General features: G+C 38.8%; 1 protein-coding gene across 1 annotated transcript in view; it reads right to left on the bottom strand.

Annotated features, from left to right (window-relative positions):
* Positions 1-12,144: 12,144 nt before the first annotated feature.
* hspg2 (heparan sulfate proteoglycan 2) overlaps positions 12,145-23,276 on the bottom strand; it is a 98,704-nt gene continuing 87,572 nt past the window's right edge. The window contains exons 66-83 of the mRNA XM_080030923.1: positions 23,065-23,149; positions 22,831-22,975; positions 22,486-22,588; positions 22,284-22,393; positions 22,023-22,131; positions 21,783-21,881; positions 21,280-21,501; positions 20,486-20,730; positions 19,865-20,036; positions 19,638-19,760; positions 18,892-18,948; positions 17,359-17,434; positions 17,173-17,251; positions 16,767-16,814; positions 16,347-16,417; positions 16,146-16,229; positions 15,858-15,961; positions 12,145-15,470 (exon numbers count right to left, since the gene is read on the bottom strand). Coding sequence (XP_079887049.1) covers positions 15,298-15,470; positions 15,858-15,961; positions 16,146-16,229; positions 16,347-16,417; positions 16,767-16,814; positions 17,173-17,251; positions 17,359-17,434; positions 18,892-18,948; positions 19,638-19,760; positions 19,865-20,036; positions 20,486-20,730; positions 21,280-21,501; positions 21,783-21,881; positions 22,023-22,131; positions 22,284-22,393; positions 22,486-22,588; positions 22,831-22,975; positions 23,065-23,149 — 2,105 coding nt within the window. The 3' untranslated portion in view covers positions 12,145-15,297. The remainder of the gene's footprint in view (positions 15,471-15,857; positions 15,962-16,145; positions 16,230-16,346; positions 16,418-16,766; positions 16,815-17,172; positions 17,252-17,358; positions 17,435-18,891; positions 18,949-19,637; positions 19,761-19,864; positions 20,037-20,485; positions 20,731-21,279; positions 21,502-21,782; positions 21,882-22,022; positions 22,132-22,283; positions 22,394-22,485; positions 22,589-22,830; positions 22,976-23,064; positions 23,150-23,276) is intronic.

The following is a 23,276-nucleotide window of genomic DNA, read 5'->3' as shown; positions in this document are numbered from 1 at the left end:
TTGTTTGCAGGGACACCAGACACGGTCATGGCTTCGATGGCGACCGGCTGGGAGCAGACCTCAGTAGGATACAACATCTGCACCTGGACCAGGGTCTCATAGTCCCCCAGTCTGGTGGGATCGTCCACATTGAACCAGCGCGTTCTGCAACCTGACAAACAGTGAAAAACATTCAACACGCATATAGGCATATACAGTAAGGACTCACGGGCCAGATTCAAATATGAGATAAAAAAAATTGGTTTGTATGGTTGTGATATTTTTTGGACCATTTTAGGCACACGATTTGCTGTGATCCATGTTTTTTCAGATTTTGTTTGTCAAAACAGAATGAAACATAGGCCTACCTGCACGGAAAACTCACCTTGACAGAAATCGGACGGACAGGTCAGCAAGACTTGGTAATCCTCACATTGTCTACTCTTCTGTTTTGCATTGATGCACGCAAACCCAAAGTGAACATCATAGCTGGCATATGAAAAAGAGCAGGAAAGGGCTCTTTATTAGGATGAGGTTGTGTAATGTAAGACATGTATGGTTGAGAACAAAACAATGTGCTTACGAGAGGAAGGTGTCTCCAGTTTGCTCGGCGGATATTCCACTCTCTGTCTTGGCCTCGATGCGGATTGGGTTTCTGCAGGCCTGACCCGGGAAGGTTTTAAGTAACCGATGAATGGACTCCACATCTCCCTCCTCTGTGGAGTTGTCACTGTTGAGCCACTGCGTTCGACACTGCTCTGACACTAGGGAGGAATTACAAATGGATACTTGTTTGTAAAAAAAAAAAAAAAAGGTTAAAAAGAAGAAGGTTTTTAGAGATTGTATGCAAATTATAGCTGACTTTTTTAAATTATTTTTGTGAGGGCAAATGTATTTGTAACCATCGTATTGATCTGTTTTTTATATGTGTATCACATCAGTTTGACACATGTGCCTTTCCACTAAGAATGTGCTGACAAAACAGTTGCCTAAACAATTTTAAGGTTTATTGTGGCTGACCCCTGAGACCTGTTTACTCTATTAAACCAATGTACATTGACATTCTTCCCACAGGCTTCTTTAAAACTGTTTTTAGCTGTATGGCCTCAGATGTTCTACAAATTGTCAACATGTCCCTTCGGACAGGTGTATTCCCACAGGCCCTGAAAACAGCAGTCATCAAGCCACTCCTAAAAAAGAACAATCTAGATACATCGCTCATGAACAATTATAGGCCCATATCTAACCTACCATTTTTAAGCAAAATCATTGAAAAAGCTGTTTATCAACAGCTAAATAACTGCTTAGCAATGAACAACTGCTTTGATGTTTTCCAGTCAGGATTTCGACAACACCACAGCACTGAGACTGCTCTGGTTAAGGTCCTCAATGACATCCACTTAAACACAGACAGTGGCAAAAGTTCTGTCTTAGTTTTACTGGATCTCAGTGCCGCTTTTGACACAGTTGACCACAGCATATTACTAGATCGACTAGCAAACTGGGTTGGACTTTCTGGAACTGCACTAAACTGGTTTGAATCCTACTTAAAGGACAGAGACTACTATGTGTCAATAGGCAATTTCACATATTGAATGCGGGGTCCCCCAAGGTTCCATTCTTGGGCCTCTTCTGTTTAACATCTACATGCTCCCACTAGCTCAGACTATGAATAAGAACAAATTATGCTACCATAATTATGCAGACGACACACAAATTTACATAACCATATCACCAGGAGACTACAGTCCGATACAAGCACTGAGTAAGTGCATTGAACAAATCAATGATTAGATGTGCCAAAATTTCCTTCAATTAAACAACGACAAAACTGAAGTAATTGTCTTTGGTGCCAAAGATGAACAATTAAAAGTCAGCGCACAGCTTACATCTGTTAAGCTAGAAACCACACACCAAGCCAGAAATCTTGGTGTTGTCATAGACTCCGACTTGAATTTCAAGAAACACATTAAATCAATTAATAAGTCAGCATACTACCACCTTAAAAACATATCAAGAATTAAAGGACTTATGTCTCAGCAAGATTTAGAAAAACTTGTCCATGCATTTATCTTTAGTAGACTTGACTACTGTAACAGTGTCCTTGTAGGCCTTCCAAAAAAATCTATCAGACAGCTTCAGCTAATTCAGAACGCTGCTGCTCGAGTCCTCACTAGGACCAAAAAAGTGGATCACATTACCCCAGTTCTGAGGCCTTTACACTGGCTTCCTGTCACTCAAAGAATTGATTTCAAAATACTGATGTTGGTTTATAAAGCACTAAATGGTTTAGCGCCAAAATACATTACTGATCTGCTGATACGTTATGAACCGTCCAGAGCCCTTAGGTCGTCTGGGACAGGTTTACTTACAGTCCCAAGACTTAGGACTAAACGAGGAGAAGCAGCTTTTAGTTTTTATGCACCAAATATCTGGAACAAACTCCCAGAAAACTTGAGGTCTGCTGCAACCCTCAGTTCTTTTAAATCGAGTCTGAAGACTTTTCTGTTTCCATTTTAACCTGTACTTTTTATTCTATTTAAATGTTTTACTTCTTTTCATTCGCTTTTAAATGTCTTCTAATGTGTTTTATGTATTTTAATCTTGCCCCTGTAAAGCACTTTGAATGGCCTTGTGTTTGAATTGTGCTATATAAATAAACTTGCCTTGCCTTGCCTATTAACCATCTGTTAGTTGACACCCCTGTTGTAGAAGAGGGCTTTAAAACTCTGTCTGACCAAAAGATATGGTCAGTCCTGTCGGGGGCTGACCATGCAGGTTGGAACTTTACTCTGTAACTCGCAAAATTGCAAAGACCCACATTGTTAAAATATGAGATAATGGTAATATAATGATAATGTGAACACTGGTATTAATTCAGTTTCAGGTAATTTTGAAAACATCGCTTTTGTTGTGGATCCAGAATGTGATTGGCTCATCTGACTTTATGTTGAGCCTAAGAAAAAAAATAATAGTTCAAATGTTTATCCTGGGTTTGATGACCTTTTGATAAGACATTAGTTCTGATGTTTGTGTTTAGAGAAGCCTATCCTTTTCTTTGTAGTTCGATGTGTGGAATTGTATTGATCTATCGAATTATGATGTATTTATCTGAAACCTGAATTGAATTATTGCTTTTTCTGAATTTCGATAGGCATTGGAATTCACATTTCACAGACTTACATCGTTAGAGATGATGTGTTATTTTGTTTTGAAACATTCTAGGAAAACTCCTCTGTCAAGATAAATTGAGTAATAGATTTTTCTCGTTTTAATAATCGGTCTTTATGGGATTATAGTTTAAATGATTTTCCGGGTTCTTGATCTTGCACATTGACTGATGTGTACGTTTTGTTCCTTGAACCTAGATGTATGTTCTGATTGAATTAACTGATTGTGTTGACTGTTGTTATGATACATTTGTATTTTTATGTGACCAGTTTATGGTCAAAGGGTGAATTGTGAGGGCAAATTTATTTGTAACCATCGTATTGATCTGTTTTTTATATGTATATCGCATCAGTTTGACACATGTGCCTTTCCTCTAAGAATGTGCTGACAAAACAGTTGCCTAAACTATTTTAAGGTTTATTGTGGCTGACCACAATAAACCCCTGAGACCTGTTTACTCTATTAACCATATGTTAGTTGACACCCCTGTTGTAGAAGAGAGCTTTAAAACTCTGTCTGACCAAAAGATATGGTCAGTCCTGTCGGGGGCTGACCATGCAGGTTGGAACTTTACTCTGTAACTCTGTTGTTTTGTCGTATTGTATTATGTAATTCAATTCTCTGAGTTTAGTCTTCTATTACAGAATGTCGGAAATATAAAATTTCCACAATTTTTTTTTTTACTTTTTGGAGTAGCAAGGGAGGCTAATTGTATTCTTTTTTTTCTTTTTTAATTTTTTTTTTCAACATATGTATATATTTTGACCTAAGACTAAACTATAATAACAAACAGCTATTTGTCATTTATTGAAACATCAACAGTGCAGATAAACAGGAAAAATAAATGCAACCAATGTATATAGTTCATTTCCAGTCCCCATGATGACTGGCTAAGCTGAAATTGTCTGCAAACGTTTCTAACAATTTCCACATTTTATTTAACATCATGTTGATGTAAGCCACACAGCAAATATGGGAACTATTCATGTATCAAATTACCTGTAAACACTTCCTGCAGAAGCGTATCCCAGCATGCACTTGGCGAGACACGAGATGAACTTTGGTCGATTACTCATTCATGTAGCCTACTGTGTGAGCACTTTATGAGTCATACACACTGTGCGAGTTTCCATTGAATCTAATGCCCATGTCATTGTGAAAACAGCTTATAAAAAATAGGTTTATCCAAAATAAAAATAAAACTATTTATTTTCACTTTAATATTTTCAAGAGACATACCTTGACAGAACTCTTTGGGACATGTGAATCGAACTTTGTAATCTTGACAACTCCTGCTTCCCTGATCTGCGTTTACACAGGCGAACCCATAGGTGGCATCATAACTGCAACAAAGAGGAGAAGGAAGTGATGAGTGACCCACACATAAACACTCCCACTGTTGGGGTAATGTAACTGTTTTTGACTGACGTTGTTGATCTCACTTTAAAAAAGTATCGGATGAGTTGGAGGCCGGTTCCCCGCTGACGGTCTGGACCTCGATGGCTATTGGCTGATGACAGATTTCTCTCGGGTGTCTGTCTATGAGGTCACTGAGTATCTCGTAGTCTCCGTTTCCAGTGGGGTCATCGTTATTAAACCAGCGGGTCCTGCACTCTGTCAACAATGACAAATCAGAAATCAGAAATAGGGCTACCCAATGTATTTATAATGATAATTACAAAAAAGTCATTACAGTATTTATTCCAAACTTTATATTTTCTGAAATAAATTAATGTTTTTTTTGTTTTTTGTTTTTTTGTACCACATACCTGAGCAGAACTGTCCTTGGCAGGTGAACATGACCTTATAATCTTCACACCGTCCCTGTTTCTGCTCCGAGTTGAGGCACACAAGGCCCTCTGATGCACTGTAACTGCAAAATACAACACATCCAAATGTTAATCTTGGCATGAGTTCCAAAATCAAAAAGTCTTAGTGATAATTAACCATTTTGGCAGTTTTTAAAGAGGTATATCATGTTAGTTTGTGTCTAGGCTACTGATCTTCTACAGGTCACCGTCTTCTAGAGTTATTTAAACTCCTGCACAGAATGTTTTCCCCATCATATGTTCATTCAAGGAAGCATCTCCTCATATAAGCTATGAAATACCAGACTTAAAGGTTCAATGTTTGATGAATGTAAACATACATTTCTGTATTCAATTATACATCTTTGGTCTTTGTTGAGTTCATTTAGAGCAGTGGAAACTACAAAGCTGATCCTATTATTATTTGCCACAAACCCATTATTAGTAGTTAAGACATTCAACAGATCACAATGTATATCAGTGACATACAACTGTCAGCAATATCAATAATACTTATATTAAGATAACCTTAAAATCCTGTTTAACAGTACAGTCGAATCAGTGGTGAGAGAGTGAAGTCTTTACATGTTTAATGTGTTGCTGGTGTGATGTGCCTGGATCCCATAGACAGTCTGAGCCTCCATGTCTAACGGGTCAGAGCAGATCCTGGTCTGGTGCTTCCTACGAAGGTCACTCAGGAGCTCAGAGTCCCCCATGCTGGAAACATCCCCATCATCAAACCAAGCTGTGTTGCAGGCTACGGAGGAGGGAAACATTTTTTTCTTATTTTTATTTATTTTATTTTCAATTAAATTTTTTTTCGTAAGCCTTTGTACATTTTGTAAATATTCTAGTATTGTGTAAATACAAATAATTGTATGCACATTATGTAATTAGTTTAAAGCTGATAAATTCACATCAGATAATTATGAGCAGTTGAATAAGGGGTGGGAATAAATAAGCTTTGGCTTCCTCCCACTCCTTTTTCGGACACAGACGATACATTTATTTTATACATATTTTTTATGACACTTTATAATTAGTGTTGTTTCCTGTTATGTGTACTTGTATGATGTGTCATACTTGCTTTTTTTTCTTGAAATAAAGACAAAATGAATAATCTGTTTTGGATTTCTCAATAGATTCAGGTAAAAAACAAATGCAGGTCTAAAATGTAAAATGTTCTTACTTTCCAATGCTGAGGCAAAGACTTGAAGGTCTGGAGGAAGAAGACTTGTGTCAGTTATAAATAATAACTGATTCGTTCTTGTCCATGAATTAAAGATACATTTATTAATAATGTATTATATCATTACCTGATGCTAGAAGACACCAAACTGCAAAGCTCTAAAATAAAGTTAAACCAAAAAAGCATACACAATGCATGCATCATTAGTTTCCATAGTTTAAAACATCTTACATAAATTGAAATTGAAATGTACAAAATCACATTACCTGAAAGACCAACATGATTTTCTATCCTGCGATCGTGAAGGGGGAAAAACCTGAAAAATCCCTATCTAGTCAAGTTCTTCATTCATGTAGAAGTAAAAAAATGTCTATACGTTACTCACAAACTTGGTCTCATGGGAAGATGAGTCTGTTTCACTGGAGGCATGAGGCAGGTGTGGTGTATCCATGTGGGATTTCACATCCGACCAATCGGCTTGCTCCCCTGGGATCTTATGGCATTTGAACAATATCTCTGTATTGTTGCTCCTCCCAGAAAGATTAAGTCTAACCGTGTTCCTCAGTAATTGGTAACATGTAATGGAGCAGATAGCAGCAACACAAGCCCACTGCCTAACCCTAACCCTAACCCCTCTCAGGAAGTTCATGTTTCTATGTTCTCCCACCTCTCTCTGAAATTTGACTGAAGGTACATGTTTTCTTCAGGAGTGATGGAATTTCCCACACCATGCATTTTACCGTGTTAAAGGATAGGTTCACACATTTGTATGTCTGTTTTTAAACAATTTGTAGGCCCATATGTATACATTAAAGCAGTGCTTTTATAATGTTATCATAATTCATGACCAATGAAAAAAATAAAGAGAGATATCTGTACTAATATATGTACTTGCCTGTGGAAAATACACACTTTGATTAAATTGCTCTGACTTTTGAAGCCTCATATTAGCTTCAGATAGAGACTTTGGACTACGTTTTTGAACAGAACGAGGACTGTGGATTTAAATGAATAGCCCATATGGAAAGGACGAATGATTACAATGATCAAATTTTTTGGAATCTATCCGTAAAGTGTCTGTATCATGTAAGAAGGCCTTCCAAATTCCACAAATCTTGCAGTGGTTCTGAAACAACCATTCGTTTTTCATTTCTTTGTACATACATCCCTACCTGTGTTATATTCCATTCAAACAGGTCATCCTATTTTCTTTCTGTCCCGAAGCTTCGGATTTGACACCAATGTGTTTGACCGATGTATCCAATCCTTCACTTCCGCAGTCTATAGTGTTAAATGAACATGTGTTGGACATGTGTGTAAGTCAAGACATCATCATGGCTTGAGGGTAGGAGGATGTAATCACAATATAACCCAACTCCTATATGAGTTTGACATCTATGATTGGAAATATGTCAAAGAAGTAAATTGTATTATACCCACAAACTGAAAGGGATTTTGGTTAAAAAATAAAGAATTGACTGGTGCTCTTGGGGACGTTTTTGTCCTTTCGCACTTTTTTTACGCTCTTTTTTGTGTATAACTTTGGCTGTGCTTATGTTAGCTGAAATATTTTTGGCCAGGGATTTTTTTTTTTCAAATATTTTGTTTATTTCTACTCAGCAACTTTGTACCATCTATTATAAAGGCTGTACACTTTTTTGTTCCTCTCAGCTCCCTAAGGACGTTTTTGTCCCCTATTGACTCCCATTCAAAATGGCCTTTTTTCACCAATTTGATCCTGCTGTCATTACAGCATAAAATATTTTTTTCAATGATTTTATGCTTTCATCCTAGACACAAAGCATCAAAATTGATCATTTTCAACACCATCAAAATTTTGAGCCATTTCCCTATATTTGGCATAGGGTTGAATTACAAGCAATTTTCCAGGTTGTCGGTCCTGCCCCCCACAGTGCAATAGAAAAAAAAATTCAACCTAAATGGTGTGAGTGTGATGGTAGGGATGCTAGTGTGTGGTGCATATGTGTGTATTGAGAAAATATAGTGTGTGTGTTTGTGTACACACAGCCAAACTTTACAAACTCAAACGTGTATGGAAAAAATAGCCCAATTTAAACTTTATTTTTTCAAACCATAGCCATGATGACAAACACATGTAAATGTGATGATAATAGGCAATAATCCAACACTTAAGACACCAAAATTGCTTTTTTAGCCCTATCTAGCTCAATCATTTATTTTCTCCAGTTTTTTTTGAGGATCAAATATGCTCCCTAAAACCATTTTTGTACTTTTTTGTAATTTTTTAGAGTTGCAGGCCTAAACATAAGAAATATGAGAAATTAATGGAAAGTGTGGATCCATATGGATACCTTAGGGTTGTGTCTGTGTGTGTGTTGTGAAATTACTGTGTGTGTATGTGTGTGTGTCTTTGTGCGTATGCATATGTGTGCAGCTGTAATGTGCAATTTGTGGGTTTTCAGGTGGCTGCAGGTTTACTTTGTTACTTTGTTGACATCATCAAAGAAACTGGAATTAAAAGGTCAAAAGCAACTAACAATGAATTAATATTTGATATGTATGTAAAGAGGTCAAGTGGGATAAAAGGTTTTAAAAAAAAAGTAGAAAAAAATATTACTGTATAATGTGTTTAGGGCAGTTTATAGGGAGGTCATGAGAGGGAGTATTTATTTGCATCTGTGACTGCACAAATACTAAACATGTATCAAAAGCAGTTTTATTGCAAATCATTAATTAGAGTCTAGAGTCTAATTATCCCACTCAAAAAAATCCACTTTGCATCTATTATATGAGAAATTTTTCAATTATTGTGTTTTTTTTAAATAAAAATGGCTCACGTCATCACATAAGCTTGCATGTAAAGGGTTAAAAGCAATTACAAATGAATGAATATTTGATATGTATGTGAAGAGGTCAAGTGGGATAAAAGGTTTTAAAAAAAAAAGTAGAAAAAAATATTAATGTATAATGTTTTTATGGCAGTTTATAGGGAGAGGACGTTTTTGTCCTCTAAGGTCATGAGAGGGAGTATTTATTTGCATCTGTGACTGCACAAATACTAAACATATATCAAAAGCAGTTTTATTGCAAATCATTAACATATCCTAGAGTCTAATTATCCCACTCAAAAAAATCCACTTTGCATCTATTATATGAGAAATTTTTCAATTATTGTGTTTTTTTTAAATAAAAATGGCTCACGTCGTCACATAAACTTGCATGTAAAGGGTTAAAAGCAATTACAAATGAATGAATATTTGATATATATGTGAAGAGGTCAAGTGGGATAAAAGGTTTGTAAAAAAAAAAGTAGAAAAAAATATTAATGTATAATGTTTTTATGGCAGTTTATAGGGAGAGGACGTTTTTGTCCTCTAAGGTAACCAAGGCGTAGTAAAAGTTAAGGATACCCAAGGGTTAAATTGATGATTTGTTGAACCTGTTGCTGTTTCCTGTTACAAACCCTTAGACTGTGTATCATTGCCATACATTTGAAAAGTGTGTCGTGGCAAAGGGCCTTCCCTCATAACGCTTAAGGTGGGGATGTATACTGTACCTGAGCAGTAAGCATGAAGGCGTATCTGTCAAAAGTGACTATTAAGTTTCTGTACATAACAATTGAGGTGGCCCAAGGCCCAGCTAGTGAGAACGGTTTAACATAACCAGGATTGGGGTAGAATAACTGCTGTCTGCCTGACACAACACACCCAGAGCCAAGAAAGTGATGTGTTTCTGACAGGAAATGACCACAGGGCTTCCATGTGACAGAGATTTGATATTGGGCTGCCTAGCTGAATTTCTTGGAAAAGAAAGAGCCATGCAAATGCTGTGTCAGTGTCATGTTCAAAATGTGTCTATTTTCAATTATGCAGAAATTGCATTTTCTAAAGGGATCTTTTTTATCTCTGAAAAAATGTAATGAATGAAAAGCTTGGTATAACTTAACTTCCATTAAGTTTGAAGAGTTGAAAGATACAGGCCAAAACTCTAACACAGCCCAACTACAAGAATACTGGATCCAACACTTCCCACAATTCTTTTTGTGAAGTGATACTCATGTCACATTGGTGGAATTTCCCTTTCTGAAAGGCACTTAACAGCATTATGCTATTTCATGGTGACTCATCTTTCTAGATAAATACATATGAGTCATTGGCAAAAACAATGTACTCAACAGAGGACAGGACTATGTGACATTATTAAAAATACACTACCAGTCTCCACAGCCCTTCTTTCCAAGTAGTAGATTTCCAGTATCTACTCTGCATCTATATAAGTAGTAAGACATGTTTTTTTAATCATTACAACTAGCTGTATAAAGCTTTGGTTGTGTGAGACTGATGATTTATTTATTTCTGTGTGGGAAAATGAGATATTGGTGAAATGGGAGGTTTTTGGATACAATTATACTATATAGTAAGATTCAGGCTTCACCTGTTTAAAGATCTTTTAGGCCTCATTGTCTAAAATGGAGAAATATCAATGGACCGCGGATCTTACTGAAGGAAACACCCACCTGTGTGTAGTCATCCTGTGACAGAGGCTTATTTCTCAAGTTTACTGTCATGCATCCAATCATGATGTACTTACATGTAGCCTAACCCCACTGTTGCTCTGAGGCATAGACGGATTATGAGATAATGGGCCCCTGGGCACAAACTCTTAAAGGGCCCCCCACTCCTCCCTATCCAGTCAGGTACACTGACTTTTCCACACAGATACATACAGTTAATGGCAAAAACATATAAAGGAAGTCAGTGTTTCCCGCAGGGTTTTGGGATACTGTTGGAGGGACCCTGTACCTTGTTGGGGGGTCCGGGGGCATCCCCCCTCGGAAATTTTTTACCTTTGTAAAGTAAAATACATCAATCTGGTGCACTTTGAGAGTACATTTTAGAGGCTATATCAACTCCTGAGATGCAGAAGGAACATTATTTTTCAGATTTTTCTTAAATAGGCAGCACTCTTTGATCTTTGCAACTGTAAAAACAGTACAGTAGATTGGTCTGCAGACCCATGTTCCATGATGGAGGGGCCCATTTCAACAGATAAAGAGTGGATAGCTACTGTTTATGAACAATTTAGAATTCACACATATACAGCTTATTCCTGTATGAGTGTGGGGGCCCTCAAGGCCCCTCATGGAGCCCCTTAGACAGAGCTACTATGCTGTTGTTTTTAACTTGCTTTTATATATCCCCTACTAGTTGAGGGGCACATGATGATTTCTATCTTGATACATTTGAATGAATATCCTTATATTTAGGCTATTCCTTTTTGGACCCTGTTATTGACATGAGTGACTGAGCTCTTTGACTATGCGACATGAAACGTTACTATCATTATCTCTGCCTTAGGGCCCCCTGAGCCCTTGGGCCCCTGGGCCTGTGCCCGGTGTGCCCGAGCAGTAATCCACCCCTGCTCTGATGTTCTAATCTGGTTTAATATCTGCACGGTTTATTTAGCTTCAGGATAAAGTGCCACATACATAACCTTTGCACTGTGTTGTGAGCAGCTGTAGACAAATATTATTAATATATTTTTAAATCCAATGTGTGTCACAGAATAATTAGAATGGACAATAATGTACATATTATGACATTTTATTGTCTGTAATCTGTTCATTATCAGTTAAAACAACCTATTTCACATTCTGTTTGCTAATTCAACTTTTGCTGGCACATTTACATAATGCTTTACGTATTCATCCATTGCCAAGATAGTTTAATAGAGTAGACGCTGTAAGACGAGACCATGCCCATGGGACAGGGTTATTAGAAACTTGATGTGGGCGTAACCTCACAAAGGATAGGATCTTAACCTTCCTTTAATAGGGTCATTGTCAGCATCCTTTCAGGGATTGGGTCCAAGGCTAACCTGTATAATGGATTATTAGCAAACAATGAAGTGTTTTGTGCAAAAAAATAAATAAAAAAAAAAAGATCTGAAAAAAACTCCCATAGAGCAGAGAACAGCAATACAGAGTCGACAAAAGATAACTCACAAGATTACAAATAGCACATGAATTTTGTTTTTAATTAAGAAACACCAAGGGGCAAAGGGGAGCGTCTTTTTCCAACACTGGAAATGGATGTCAGGACGTCCTGACATGGACAGTATTTCATATGGTACAATTTCATTCATTTAACCGAGTTATCCGCTTTTTTTCTGCCATTCAGAAGTGAAACAGTAAAAAAAAAAAAAAAAAAAAAAAAAAAAGTCTAAATAAAAATCTCCATCATAATACTAAAAGTGCACCTTTCTTATTTTGTTATGGCCCTTTAAAAAACAAACCAAAAAAAAGCAGTGGCAGTTTCTTGATAACAATGAGTTTACAGTGTATATAATGAACATCCAGTTTAAGAGCAGACACAGAAAAAGGCACCCACCCAACAAGGGGGCGCACACACCGTCAGTCTCTGCTTCAGTGTCCTAAACCTTGATACCACAGCAGTGGCTCCTTTAAAATCCACACCATCATATTTTGAACATACACGATGACATCTTTCTTGTGTAGACAAATAATTCATTCTTTGCATTTGGAGCCTATAAGACTTTCTTCATAAGAGTGAATGGTAAGACCAGTTTCCGACCATTTGACCGGGCAGTTCCAGTCAAGTCATATTAACCTTTTTTTATGGAAGTTCATCTAGGATTTCTGGAGAATTCACTGGCGAGGAGGGGGGCTGTATTCAATACATTGGGGATAGGGGAAAAAACCGAGGGGCCTGTGGGAGGCAATACACAATAACCAGAAGCAAGAAAAAATAGCAAGTTTCAGTGATTGCTCAAAAAAAAAAAAAACCCGGCAGAAATTTAGCCTTGAAACAAAAGTGATGAAAAAGAGGAAGAGATGGACAAACAAAAGAAGAAAAATATAAACGGAAAATAAATAAAAATGGAGCAACTCTAAAGGAAGTTAATACAAATATTTGAAGCTTACAAAAAATGAGAAAAAAAAGAAGGTTTGTGAACCCCCAAAAAGTGATCGTGCCGATGTGTTTTTTTTTATGTTGTGGTCGACTAAAAGATGCGAAACGAGCATGCTTTATAAGAGCTACACTACTGGTCACAGCACTTGCAGGAGGCTTCTACTTCTAGACTGCATTCCCACGTGACAAAAAACACACACACTATCCCAACTGTGTCCTACTGCTGTTTGCTGCGGATGAATCTCCCCTTTTTGCGGAGAAAACAACCCACGGAACTGCAGAGCCTTCAGAGTTTTATAGCTAAATGCTAAAGCTACCAAACCTGAAAATTAAAGTCACATCTTGAGGCAGTTCTGGGTTGATCCTCCTGAGGATATGGATGCTGGCTGGCACACACACACACACACACACACACACACACACACACACACACACACACACACACACACACACACACACACACACACACACACACACACACACACACACACACACACACACACACACACACACACACACACACACACACACACACAACTCCAAACTGGGGCTTTAAGCTATAGTGTGTAACTTCTGTTGCCCCCATGAGGAATTCTGAATAATTACAACAACACTGTCGGCGCATCTACATGAGGTTAGCCTTGGGTGATCGCGCATGGATTTGTATAGCTTCTGCTTTATGTCCAGGTGTTAAGAGTATAAATCAACAACTGAAACATTTAGCTTCTTGGGATTTTTCTGAGCTCTTGTGTCGGTGTTAGGGGGGGCGACACCAGTTTGTAAACACTGCCTTACTGAGAAATACAAAGAGTGTTTTGTGGAGCTGATAGGCTTAAATCAACTTTGTGTCAACTCGTTTGGCAATGGCTTGAATGTAACGGACAATTATTTATATGAAAAAGTTACGCACCGTAGCTTTAAAGTGGATTGACCATTGAGAAATGGAAGGAGCTGAGACATACATAACCAACACATTGACTTGCATACATATACTAATTCTCCACATCTACCTGACTGGCAGATCGTTTAAACATATAAAAACAACATATTCAACCACCACACAGAAAAAAGTACACCCTTTTCCACTTTCTCAGAACAGTTTTTTTGAGATCTACTCAATCCATCAAATAAGGCAGACAAATCATGCCATATATTCTTACAACATCCACCTCAAATGCCATGCCTAACAAATGCTACACTAATGTGTATACTGCTTAACTTTTACTTCATCTAAGAAACCCAAATAGTGATAAAATGCTACATCTGACAAACCAAACCATATGAGATATGACTATTTGTGTAATATCGTTAGCACCAAGGTTTCTTTCTTTTTCATAAAAAAAGAACAAATACAGACACAAGAACAGACAGGAGCTGTGAATGACTGAAAATGGCGGCACGCGTAACGTCTCTGTGGCTATACGTTTTGTATTTGACGACCTGAGTTGTGTGCCGAAGCTGCATGTGGCTGTGACCGTGTGCGCTCTCTCTCTCTCCCAACCATTGGCAAAAAGTCTGTAAGCTAAGCATGCTCGCACGGAAAATAATAAAAAAACTAAAGAGAGAGAAAAAAAAGTTCCTCTACAGAAGTGAAGAAAAAGAAGGCCTAAGCATCTTCAAGTATTAATACAGTTAGGCCTCTAAAATAAAAAGCCCAGGACACACAGTATTAGAACCCAGGATAAACTCTAGGAAAAAAAAGTTGAAGAGCTGTTATGGTTAGTTTTGCATGTTTTTCCCCCACAAATATAATATATATATATATATTCATATGTATATAAATAAAAATTCAGTGCTGTAAAAACATCTCCAACTCCATAGGATCTGACCCATCGTAGAAGGCCTAACATGTTTTAACTCTTTTTTTTAACTCTTCTTCATGGCTAAAAACTACTGCTGGAAGTATGTAAACTGTACTGGTTCTCCTGTGTTAATAGTCCTTCATTAAGAATACAAACACTGAGGAAGAGAAGACTTGTTAATATCATTTCATTTTTGCTCTCTTTTTTTTTGGTTTTTACTGCACACAGAGAAAACATATCCTTTCGTGTCATCTGGTTTTTGTGTGTGTGTGTGAGTGTGTGTTTTTTGGTAGCAGCAAAGCACCAAGTTTGTGTCAGCCTCTTTACTGTATGTGTGAGTATTTCTGTATGTGTGTGTAGTATGACATCACTCTAAAGTCTCTGTTTTTTTATGTGTCTGCGTATGTGTGTGTGTGTGTGTGTGTGTGTGTGATCTATGAAGAGCATGGCTGCACGTTGATGCCGTGGGCTGCGTGTGCTTGCAGGTCTATGGCCTGAGCCGGCTGCTGTCCCGGCCGGGCGTTCATCAGAGTCAGGTTCCTCACACAGCCGCTCATTCCCGACGAGAACTTCCCTCCTGTCATAACCGCCATGTCTGGGGCTCCACCTGTCACATGACAAACACACATAGTAAGCAAAAAGGCTGATAAACTTCCTACTCTGATTTGGACCCAAAGCAGAATTGTACTTCTTTGATACAGTAAAAAAAAAAAAAAAATCCTACTACAGGTAATTAGGAAGAACATCAGAAAAACCATCACATTTCCAAACAATTTCATCGAGGAAATCTCTTTGTATATGGAACCCCAACACTGACAAAATTTAGTCTAAAGTGAAAATGTGTAACTTTAATGCAGTATTCAGGATGTAATTCCATAGCTGTAGCTGGCTTAACTAAAGACACTAGAAGGTAAATTTAAAAAATAGCATTTATTTCCATCGTGGTTCTAATGATCAGTATCCAGTCCATACTCCCCACATACAATCCACTCACCAAGGTATATGCTGCCTTTGGTGTTGACCATGAGGCTCCTGCCTTTAGACTGTCCATGTAGTGCGGCTTCTCCATCAACCTGGATGAAGCCATCTTTACCGGTTCTGCAAGAAAAAGAGGAACATGAGGAGACAAACACAACTCAATATCAAGCCTACAAACCCATGTGGGACTTTCTGGTTCCTTCTCACTTTACAGATGTTCAGTTCTACACACCCTGTCAATAGGACTGTATGGTGTTTAGTAACCTTGTAGTGGTTAGTGTGTGCAATATGCAATCATACTAACCTGACTGCTGTGATCTTGTGCCATCTCCCATCATTGATGGACCTCCGGGACAAGATCTGTGCCTCTCCGCTGCCCAGCTGGTAACTGGATATCACACAAAACAGCAGCATTACCACAACATTAAGCTTATGAGCTGAAAATAATAATAATTTTAATACTACTCATTGTTAACGGAAAGACAGGCTTACAGGGCTGACTCACCTGAAAACAAGGTGTCCATTCTGTAGGCCGAGACTTATGAAGTCCTTGCCTTTGCCGTGTTCTCGGAGTTCCTGAAAATATATGAGGTTAGTCGGCAGAGGAAGGAGATTGAATTTTTGTGAACCACTGACCAGCTGCCTTGCATTCATTTTCCGCATCAAGAGACATAATAGCAAAACAGGAAGAAATGCATAATTATTGCTCCGAACAGTATTGGTATGTGTGTGAGACATAACATCTACCATGCAAAATAACGGAGCAACCATCATGCCCATGGTGCAATACAAACACATACTTATCATTTCAAAATCATGTGGTTCTCCAGCACGGTTGTTCTAATCTTCATATATGAATGGAAAAGCTCATGGTATGAAACATGCCAAATAAATAAGAGCTGTGTCATGTGTTTTGAGTGGATACCTTTTTACTAGCATGCACCTTTCGCAAATTGCGTGCGCCATTGGTCTCCTGAGGAAAATGGAGGGTGAGTTAGAGAAGCAGCATGCATTGTATTTAGTGGTGTCAGATGTAGCCGGGGCTCGCAGCCAACATGCCCAAACAATGTTACAGCCTCAGTGGCACAACGTATGAATGAGACAGTTCGAAGATGAGTGACAATCAACATCCAATGAAACACACTGAAACAAATAAAAAAATCCTTATTGTGTCAGTTATGAGTGTCATTTATTTACAGATGAGGGTAAAGGTGATGATTAAGAGGTGCTGAAGTTAGGGTGAGGATGCATAAGGTGAAAGGGAAGGATCTGGGTGGAGGATTTGAATTAGAAAAAGACCAAGGCCATAAAAAGCAAGAACCAGGACTTACAACTCCCTGCCACAAGATCAGGCCTTCAGAGGAGACAGTGTTGATCTCCAGTTCGATGGTCTCCGGCGAGTCAGGGGCACTACAGCACAAAAGATAACAATGATTTTCGTTACATCAACTCCTAATAATAGGCCTACACCACCAGCCATGATAGTAAACAATGTAGAACAAGCTAACTACAACTACCTTCTTGAAAAAACAGATTTAGGGAGGGCAATGTATCCGTCATCGTTGAAATGAGCTGCATACTGGTACGGTGAATCTACAAACAAAAAAATACAGGAAATACCAATCAATACCACATTTAAAAAACAATAGTCATGCTGCAGTGAACTTTTATTCCCACTGTTATGCTGCCCTCCAGTGGCGAAAGCGTGGAAGTAACCCTGGTTAAGATAGGCTTGGTTAAATACACAACAATCCCAGACAGAAGAGGTATTTGTCAATAAAATCACATTGCAATCACAAAGTATTTTCTTCGTTGGTACTAGTGGTTAAAGTTTAAAGATGATGTAACTTTAGAAATAACTATGCTTATTTTTGCAAAGTTGAGTCCATAAGCATGAACACATCCATGTTAAATGCTAAATGTTTTCAGGGATGTTGCTGCTTATTCAGTTATATCAGTTACAAAGCAATGTCTATCTGAAGTGTGCTAGCATTGGCTAACATTAGCCACCCTATGCTACACACCAGGCTAACTATTTTTCAAACCTATGCAATTGGGTGGTGTGTTTTATTTAAAAAAAATCCCCGTCACGTTAAACCCATAGTTAACATTTTGAGTAAAACGTAATAAGCCCAAATTGCTATACGTGTCCAAAAATCATATGATAAAACTGCAATGAAAAACAAGCTCCATGATGCAAATGCATTTGAGAGTCACATGAGCACGTTATGTTCATTTTCCATTCCTCACACGCTGCACCATCTCTGACCTTTTCACAGAGATCAAACTGAATTCACCACGGGTCCATGCACAGAGTACAGAATATGCGTGAAATACATCTCAACTCACCCAAACACCATCACCACACTGTGCTTTCACAGACAGTGTTGTAAGTTGTTAGTAACAGCGCAAACGTGTTGAGCGGACTTAGACACTTTCAGATAGAAAAACAAGTTTTTATTTTGATTGGTTTTAAATATGTGTACTGTATGTGTGTGTGTGTGTGTGTGTGTGTGTGTGTGTGTGTGTGTGTGTGTGTGTGTGTGTGTGTGTGTGTGTGTGTGTGTGTGTGTGTATGTATGTATGTATGGTGTTTTCTTGTTTTACAGACAGGCATTCTTGAAGAAGACGAAAACAACATTGTATGCTGTGAGTAGTAGCCATCTTACAGGCATCGACATGACGATATGGGGGTAAAAAAACAAAAACAAGGGGAATTCCACATTTCACATGGTGTCCAAAAGCAGGCGGCACAAATCGGTTGATCTCCCAACCACTGCCTATTTATTATTACTTTTGTATGTAGTGAAGATGCAGAATTCCCCTCTCCCAACTTTCCAATGGGGGATAGGAAGAGCCTCAGATGAACGAGAACAGACAAAATGTTTGGTTTTGTGTTTATGCGCGAACAACATATGTTAGGCAATAGGCAGTTTTGGGGTTGAGCTTGGAATGGAATGGACGTGGGGCCCCCTTTGAAGCTCAGAGGGGGCCCCCCTTGTTAGTGACGGTTGTGTCAGGCATATAGACTCAATATTGAGATACTGTACCATTCGCCTGGCTAGCTTCCAAACTCCTCAGGGCCTGGGGCAAGCTGGAGACATGGCCTGTGTGTGCAGGATATAGCCATGAGGGTGAAGGGGGTAAGACATATGTAATCACTTAGCGGGTTAACCACTCTCCAATGCTGGGAGTGAACTGTCTGATGTTAGAGGGCGCTTCATATTGTGGAGAATGTGAGACATGTGGGCGCATTTTCTGGCTGCGTGTCTAGTCTTTCTGCCTAGAAGACGAATAACTTTGTCTATAGGACGCAGGTGTATGTAGGTGACATACTGGAGGGGAGGGACAAATTATTTGCAGATATGGAGAATTTATAGAATTTATTTTAGACAAATTGGAAGTTACTAAAACATCCAATTACAGAGTTCCTACAGCTGAAGGCAAGTTAGATTTAAGACTTTTTAAGATGTTTTTTTACGCTACTCCTAATGAAATTAAAGACCAATTTAACAGAAATCATAACTGCAGTAAAATAATGACATTTATTACTTTGGGTTAGGAACAATTTTGCATAAACAATGACTTGTGAAAAAGGAAGAGGAACTACTTTGAAAAATTGATTTAAGACTTTGAAGATCCATTAGGTCATTTTTAGATTTATTTATTTAACGCTTTTTAAGGATCTCAAGGAACCCTAAATTAAAAAATGTTGTCTATAAGTTTTGCTATTTCTGACTTTGATTTTGAACTCATATTTGGTTCACATGGTGATGTGGCTCGTATCATCACTTACTTTGTTCACAGTTGAGGCCTGCGTGGCCAGGCGAACACACACACTGGCCTTTGACACAGCTGCCTCCATTCTGGCACTGACGGTCGCTCTGGCAGACGTCTTTCACCACCTCACAACGCTCACCTGCAGGGGTCACATACATGAAAGTGTTGCTAAGAATTCTGGGAAGTTCTGACACAAGCTATATTTTCCCCAGTGTTTAGAAGAATGTGAGCGCGAGCACTAACCTTCAAATCCATCCTTACAGAGGCATTGGTATTCATACTCAGCACTGGGCATGCAGTCACCACCGTTGAGGCAGGGCCGGCGGTCACAGGGGCTGACGTCTACACACTTGCGGATGGATTTGCTTTCTGTGAAGCTGTAGGACAGATCCACCTTCTTGTTGTTGATGGAAACCTGAGCGGGTGGTGCAGACAAGTTTAAGCTCCCACATACAGATACAATAGTGTTAACTTAAAAAGGTGCACTATGTAACTTCTGGGGTGTCAGAGAAGTGAACATTTTCTAAGATATATTCTCATAACTAAATAAACAAAACTTTCCTGAGAGGAAAATTGGATCACTGGAACACTGTTGGAAGTCAGAAAGCTACCTGAAAAGTTTCAATGTTGTTGTTTACAGCAGCAGGGCCCACAGTTTTGTTCACATATACGTTTGTTTCCTGGTGCTTCAAAAATATTTAGTTTTGATTTAAAATTAAAGAATTATTCAATACTAAAAATAACACGTAGAGTAAATATGTTTTGTAATCGAACTGCAAATGTTAACAAATCCCCCCACATTAAACTCCATAGTGCACCTTTAACTTAAGTTTTTATTTCTTCTTTAGTGCAGGAATATCTCACCTCTCCAACGCAACCCTCAAACATTTGGCTGACATTGGCGGGCTTAGGCAGGATGTCCATGTTGGGCACTCCTCCCAGGAACATGGGGGTGTGGATGTTGAGGCCCTGGGCTTTCCCTGGAGAAGTCTTCCTCTCCGTGGGGCCTTGGTCCACCCTCAGATGGCCGTCCTTCTTGTTTCTCTCGGCCACCACTCTGTGCCACTGGCCCAGAGACACAGGCTCTGAGCTCAGGAGGATGGCTAGGCCTGCAAAATCAAGACAGGATTTGCAAAAGCTCATATAAAAACCCTTTCCTATATTCTTACCAATGACATTTTCCCACCACAAAGAAAACGGAATATAAAGAAACCAAGATACAAGTAATAAAACAGAGAAATAAATGATTCACAGGGTGATTTGTAACCCTCAAAAACAGAATTACAAAAAAAAAAAAAAGACAGTTGCACATTTTTAATATAGAATATAAATACATCTCCTTTTAATCTATTTACTGGCTTTATGAAAAGAAAACTTTTGACTCAAATCATATTTACTCTCTCGTATTTAATTTTTTTTTTGGACACAATCTGGGAGTGACTTTGAATCAGCTCTGAAGATTACTCTCTGCATTACTTTATAATAAACCAAATCCTTTAATTTCATAACGCTGGGATTTGAAAACAATGGATTAATGTGAGCCAGCTTTGTTGATAATACATATTGGGCCTAAAAACCAACCTGCTATCTTCCAAGCATGTTAATTAGAACAAATAAACCTTTCTGAAACCATGATATATTTGTGTTGGAACCTTTACCTGTTCCCAGTTCATATCTGAACTCCACATGTCCCTCCACCATAGAGATGGATACAAAGTCCTCCACCTTCATCTTCTTCCCTCCACAGAAGAACATCAGACCGTTCCTGTCCACGGGCTTGAACTCCAGCTCCACACGCAGGTCGTCGTGGATGTTGGTCAGAGGAGGATAGGCGATGTACGACTCCACACCGTCAAACAGTGGAGTGGTCACCAATTCCCCTAGTCAAAGTGAATGAGGAGGAAAACACATTTAAAAATGAAGACTTTTTGGTTTCATTACACATGGAGAATATCTTTGATGTTTTATATATTTTATATCTAAAAAATAAAATAAAAATATGTTCTTTTCTTTTGATGTTTAGCTGCGCTGACTTTTTGTTTTTGCTTTATGTTACTATCTGTCTATATACTTGTTGTAATGTACAATACACTAATAAAAAATAATAAAGTAGAAAAAAAAATATATATATTCTTGAGTGAGTTTTTACTTCCCATCTTACCATCCATGCATTTGTCTCCAGACTTTCCAAGATGGCAGCGGCAGTCGTAGCCCAGACCATTCTGCCGGTTGATGCAAGTGGCGTCTGCACCGCAGGCCTCTGTGGGGGAGCAGGTAACAAACTTTTAAAACATTTTTTTACAACTATTACTAGTACCATATCGCACTGTTAATTGTGAAAGAGTTGAATGCAAAATGCAGGTGCCTTTGATTTGGGTGTGTGGTCAGGCGGAGACAGTACCTGAGTGGCAGCGCAGGGACGAGTGGTGCTGACAGTTGCTGCCTGTGAATCCTCTGGGGCAGCGGCACTTATACAAGCTGGGGTCTGAGTCTTCGCACCTTCCTCCATTCTGTATAATGGCATGAGAGAAATTAGATTTGGATTGGGATTTTATGCAGTTAAAGGTGCAGTGTGTTATATTGGCGTATATTGGTCTCATCCAGTTACACACGGCAACTTAAAAAAAACTACAAATACATCAAGTGAGTGGATGTGACGTACCTGGCATGGTTGGTCCTTGCAGGTGGGACAGTCAGTGACCCCAGTAGAGCTGCGGTCCAGGTCTTTGAAGATGACCTCATCACCTTGGATGACCAGTTTACGGATGCAGCCTGCACAGTAGACATATCAAATAAATAAATCAGAAAACCTTTTTTTTAATTTGTCCTATATTTCATTGTGTTAGCTGAATGATGTGTCTTACCAACAAACCCGGTCTTAATCCCAGCGGTCTTGGCGAGGACTGTGTAGTTGGGGTAACCGCCCACATGCAGCTCCTCATTCAGATCCAGGCCCTGGAACTTGCCCTGATGTGAGAAGGTGTACATTAGTGGAACACATTATAGTCTATTGGAATTTTTTTCTTGGAACCATACATTTTTTTTTACTATGAACTTGTATGGGTAAAATGTAATCTTTAGCCTTAGCAAATAAGATTCGGCTTGGTTCGGCTAAAAGCTACATGTTGAGCAATTTGCATAATTAGCATAATATTAGCCGCCATAAATCCTTTAAAACGATAACATGTGACACATGGTCGAAGAAGTACCTGCGAGCTGCCATTGATGGGCTCCCCTTTGTCTACACTGATGTAGCCCAGGGTGTGGTTGCGGTACAGCTCGACTGTGTGAAACTCGCCCAGTTTGATGGGGTTGGGGTTGCGTATGGTGGCCATGCCGGAGCCCACGTCAAACCTGAGACGATGTAATAGAAGATTATCAAATCAGATCATCGTGTTTTTGTGTTGGTCAATTAGGAGGACTTTGAATATCTACCAACTAACCTGAACTCCAAGCGCCCGCCCACAAGTCCCAGAGAGATAAAGTCTGCTCCTGTGGTCTTTCTCTGGCCGTTGTAGAGGATCATACCTAAACCATACAAACACAGGGTGAGTCAGTAAGAGTAAACTCATAATAGGTGGAGTCAGCAATTCTGGAGATGTGTCAAAATCAGTGAATATCTCCTCAGGATCCGCTACCTTTGCAATACATTACA

Source organism: Ammodytes marinus, assembly GCF_949987685.1.
Source record: "Ammodytes marinus genome assembly, chromosome: 7".
Lineage (NCBI taxonomy): Eukaryota > Metazoa > Chordata > Actinopteri > Uranoscopiformes > Ammodytidae > Ammodytes > Ammodytes marinus.
Note: the sequence above shows the minus strand (reverse complement) of the source record. Positions and strands in the feature narration are given on the sequence as shown.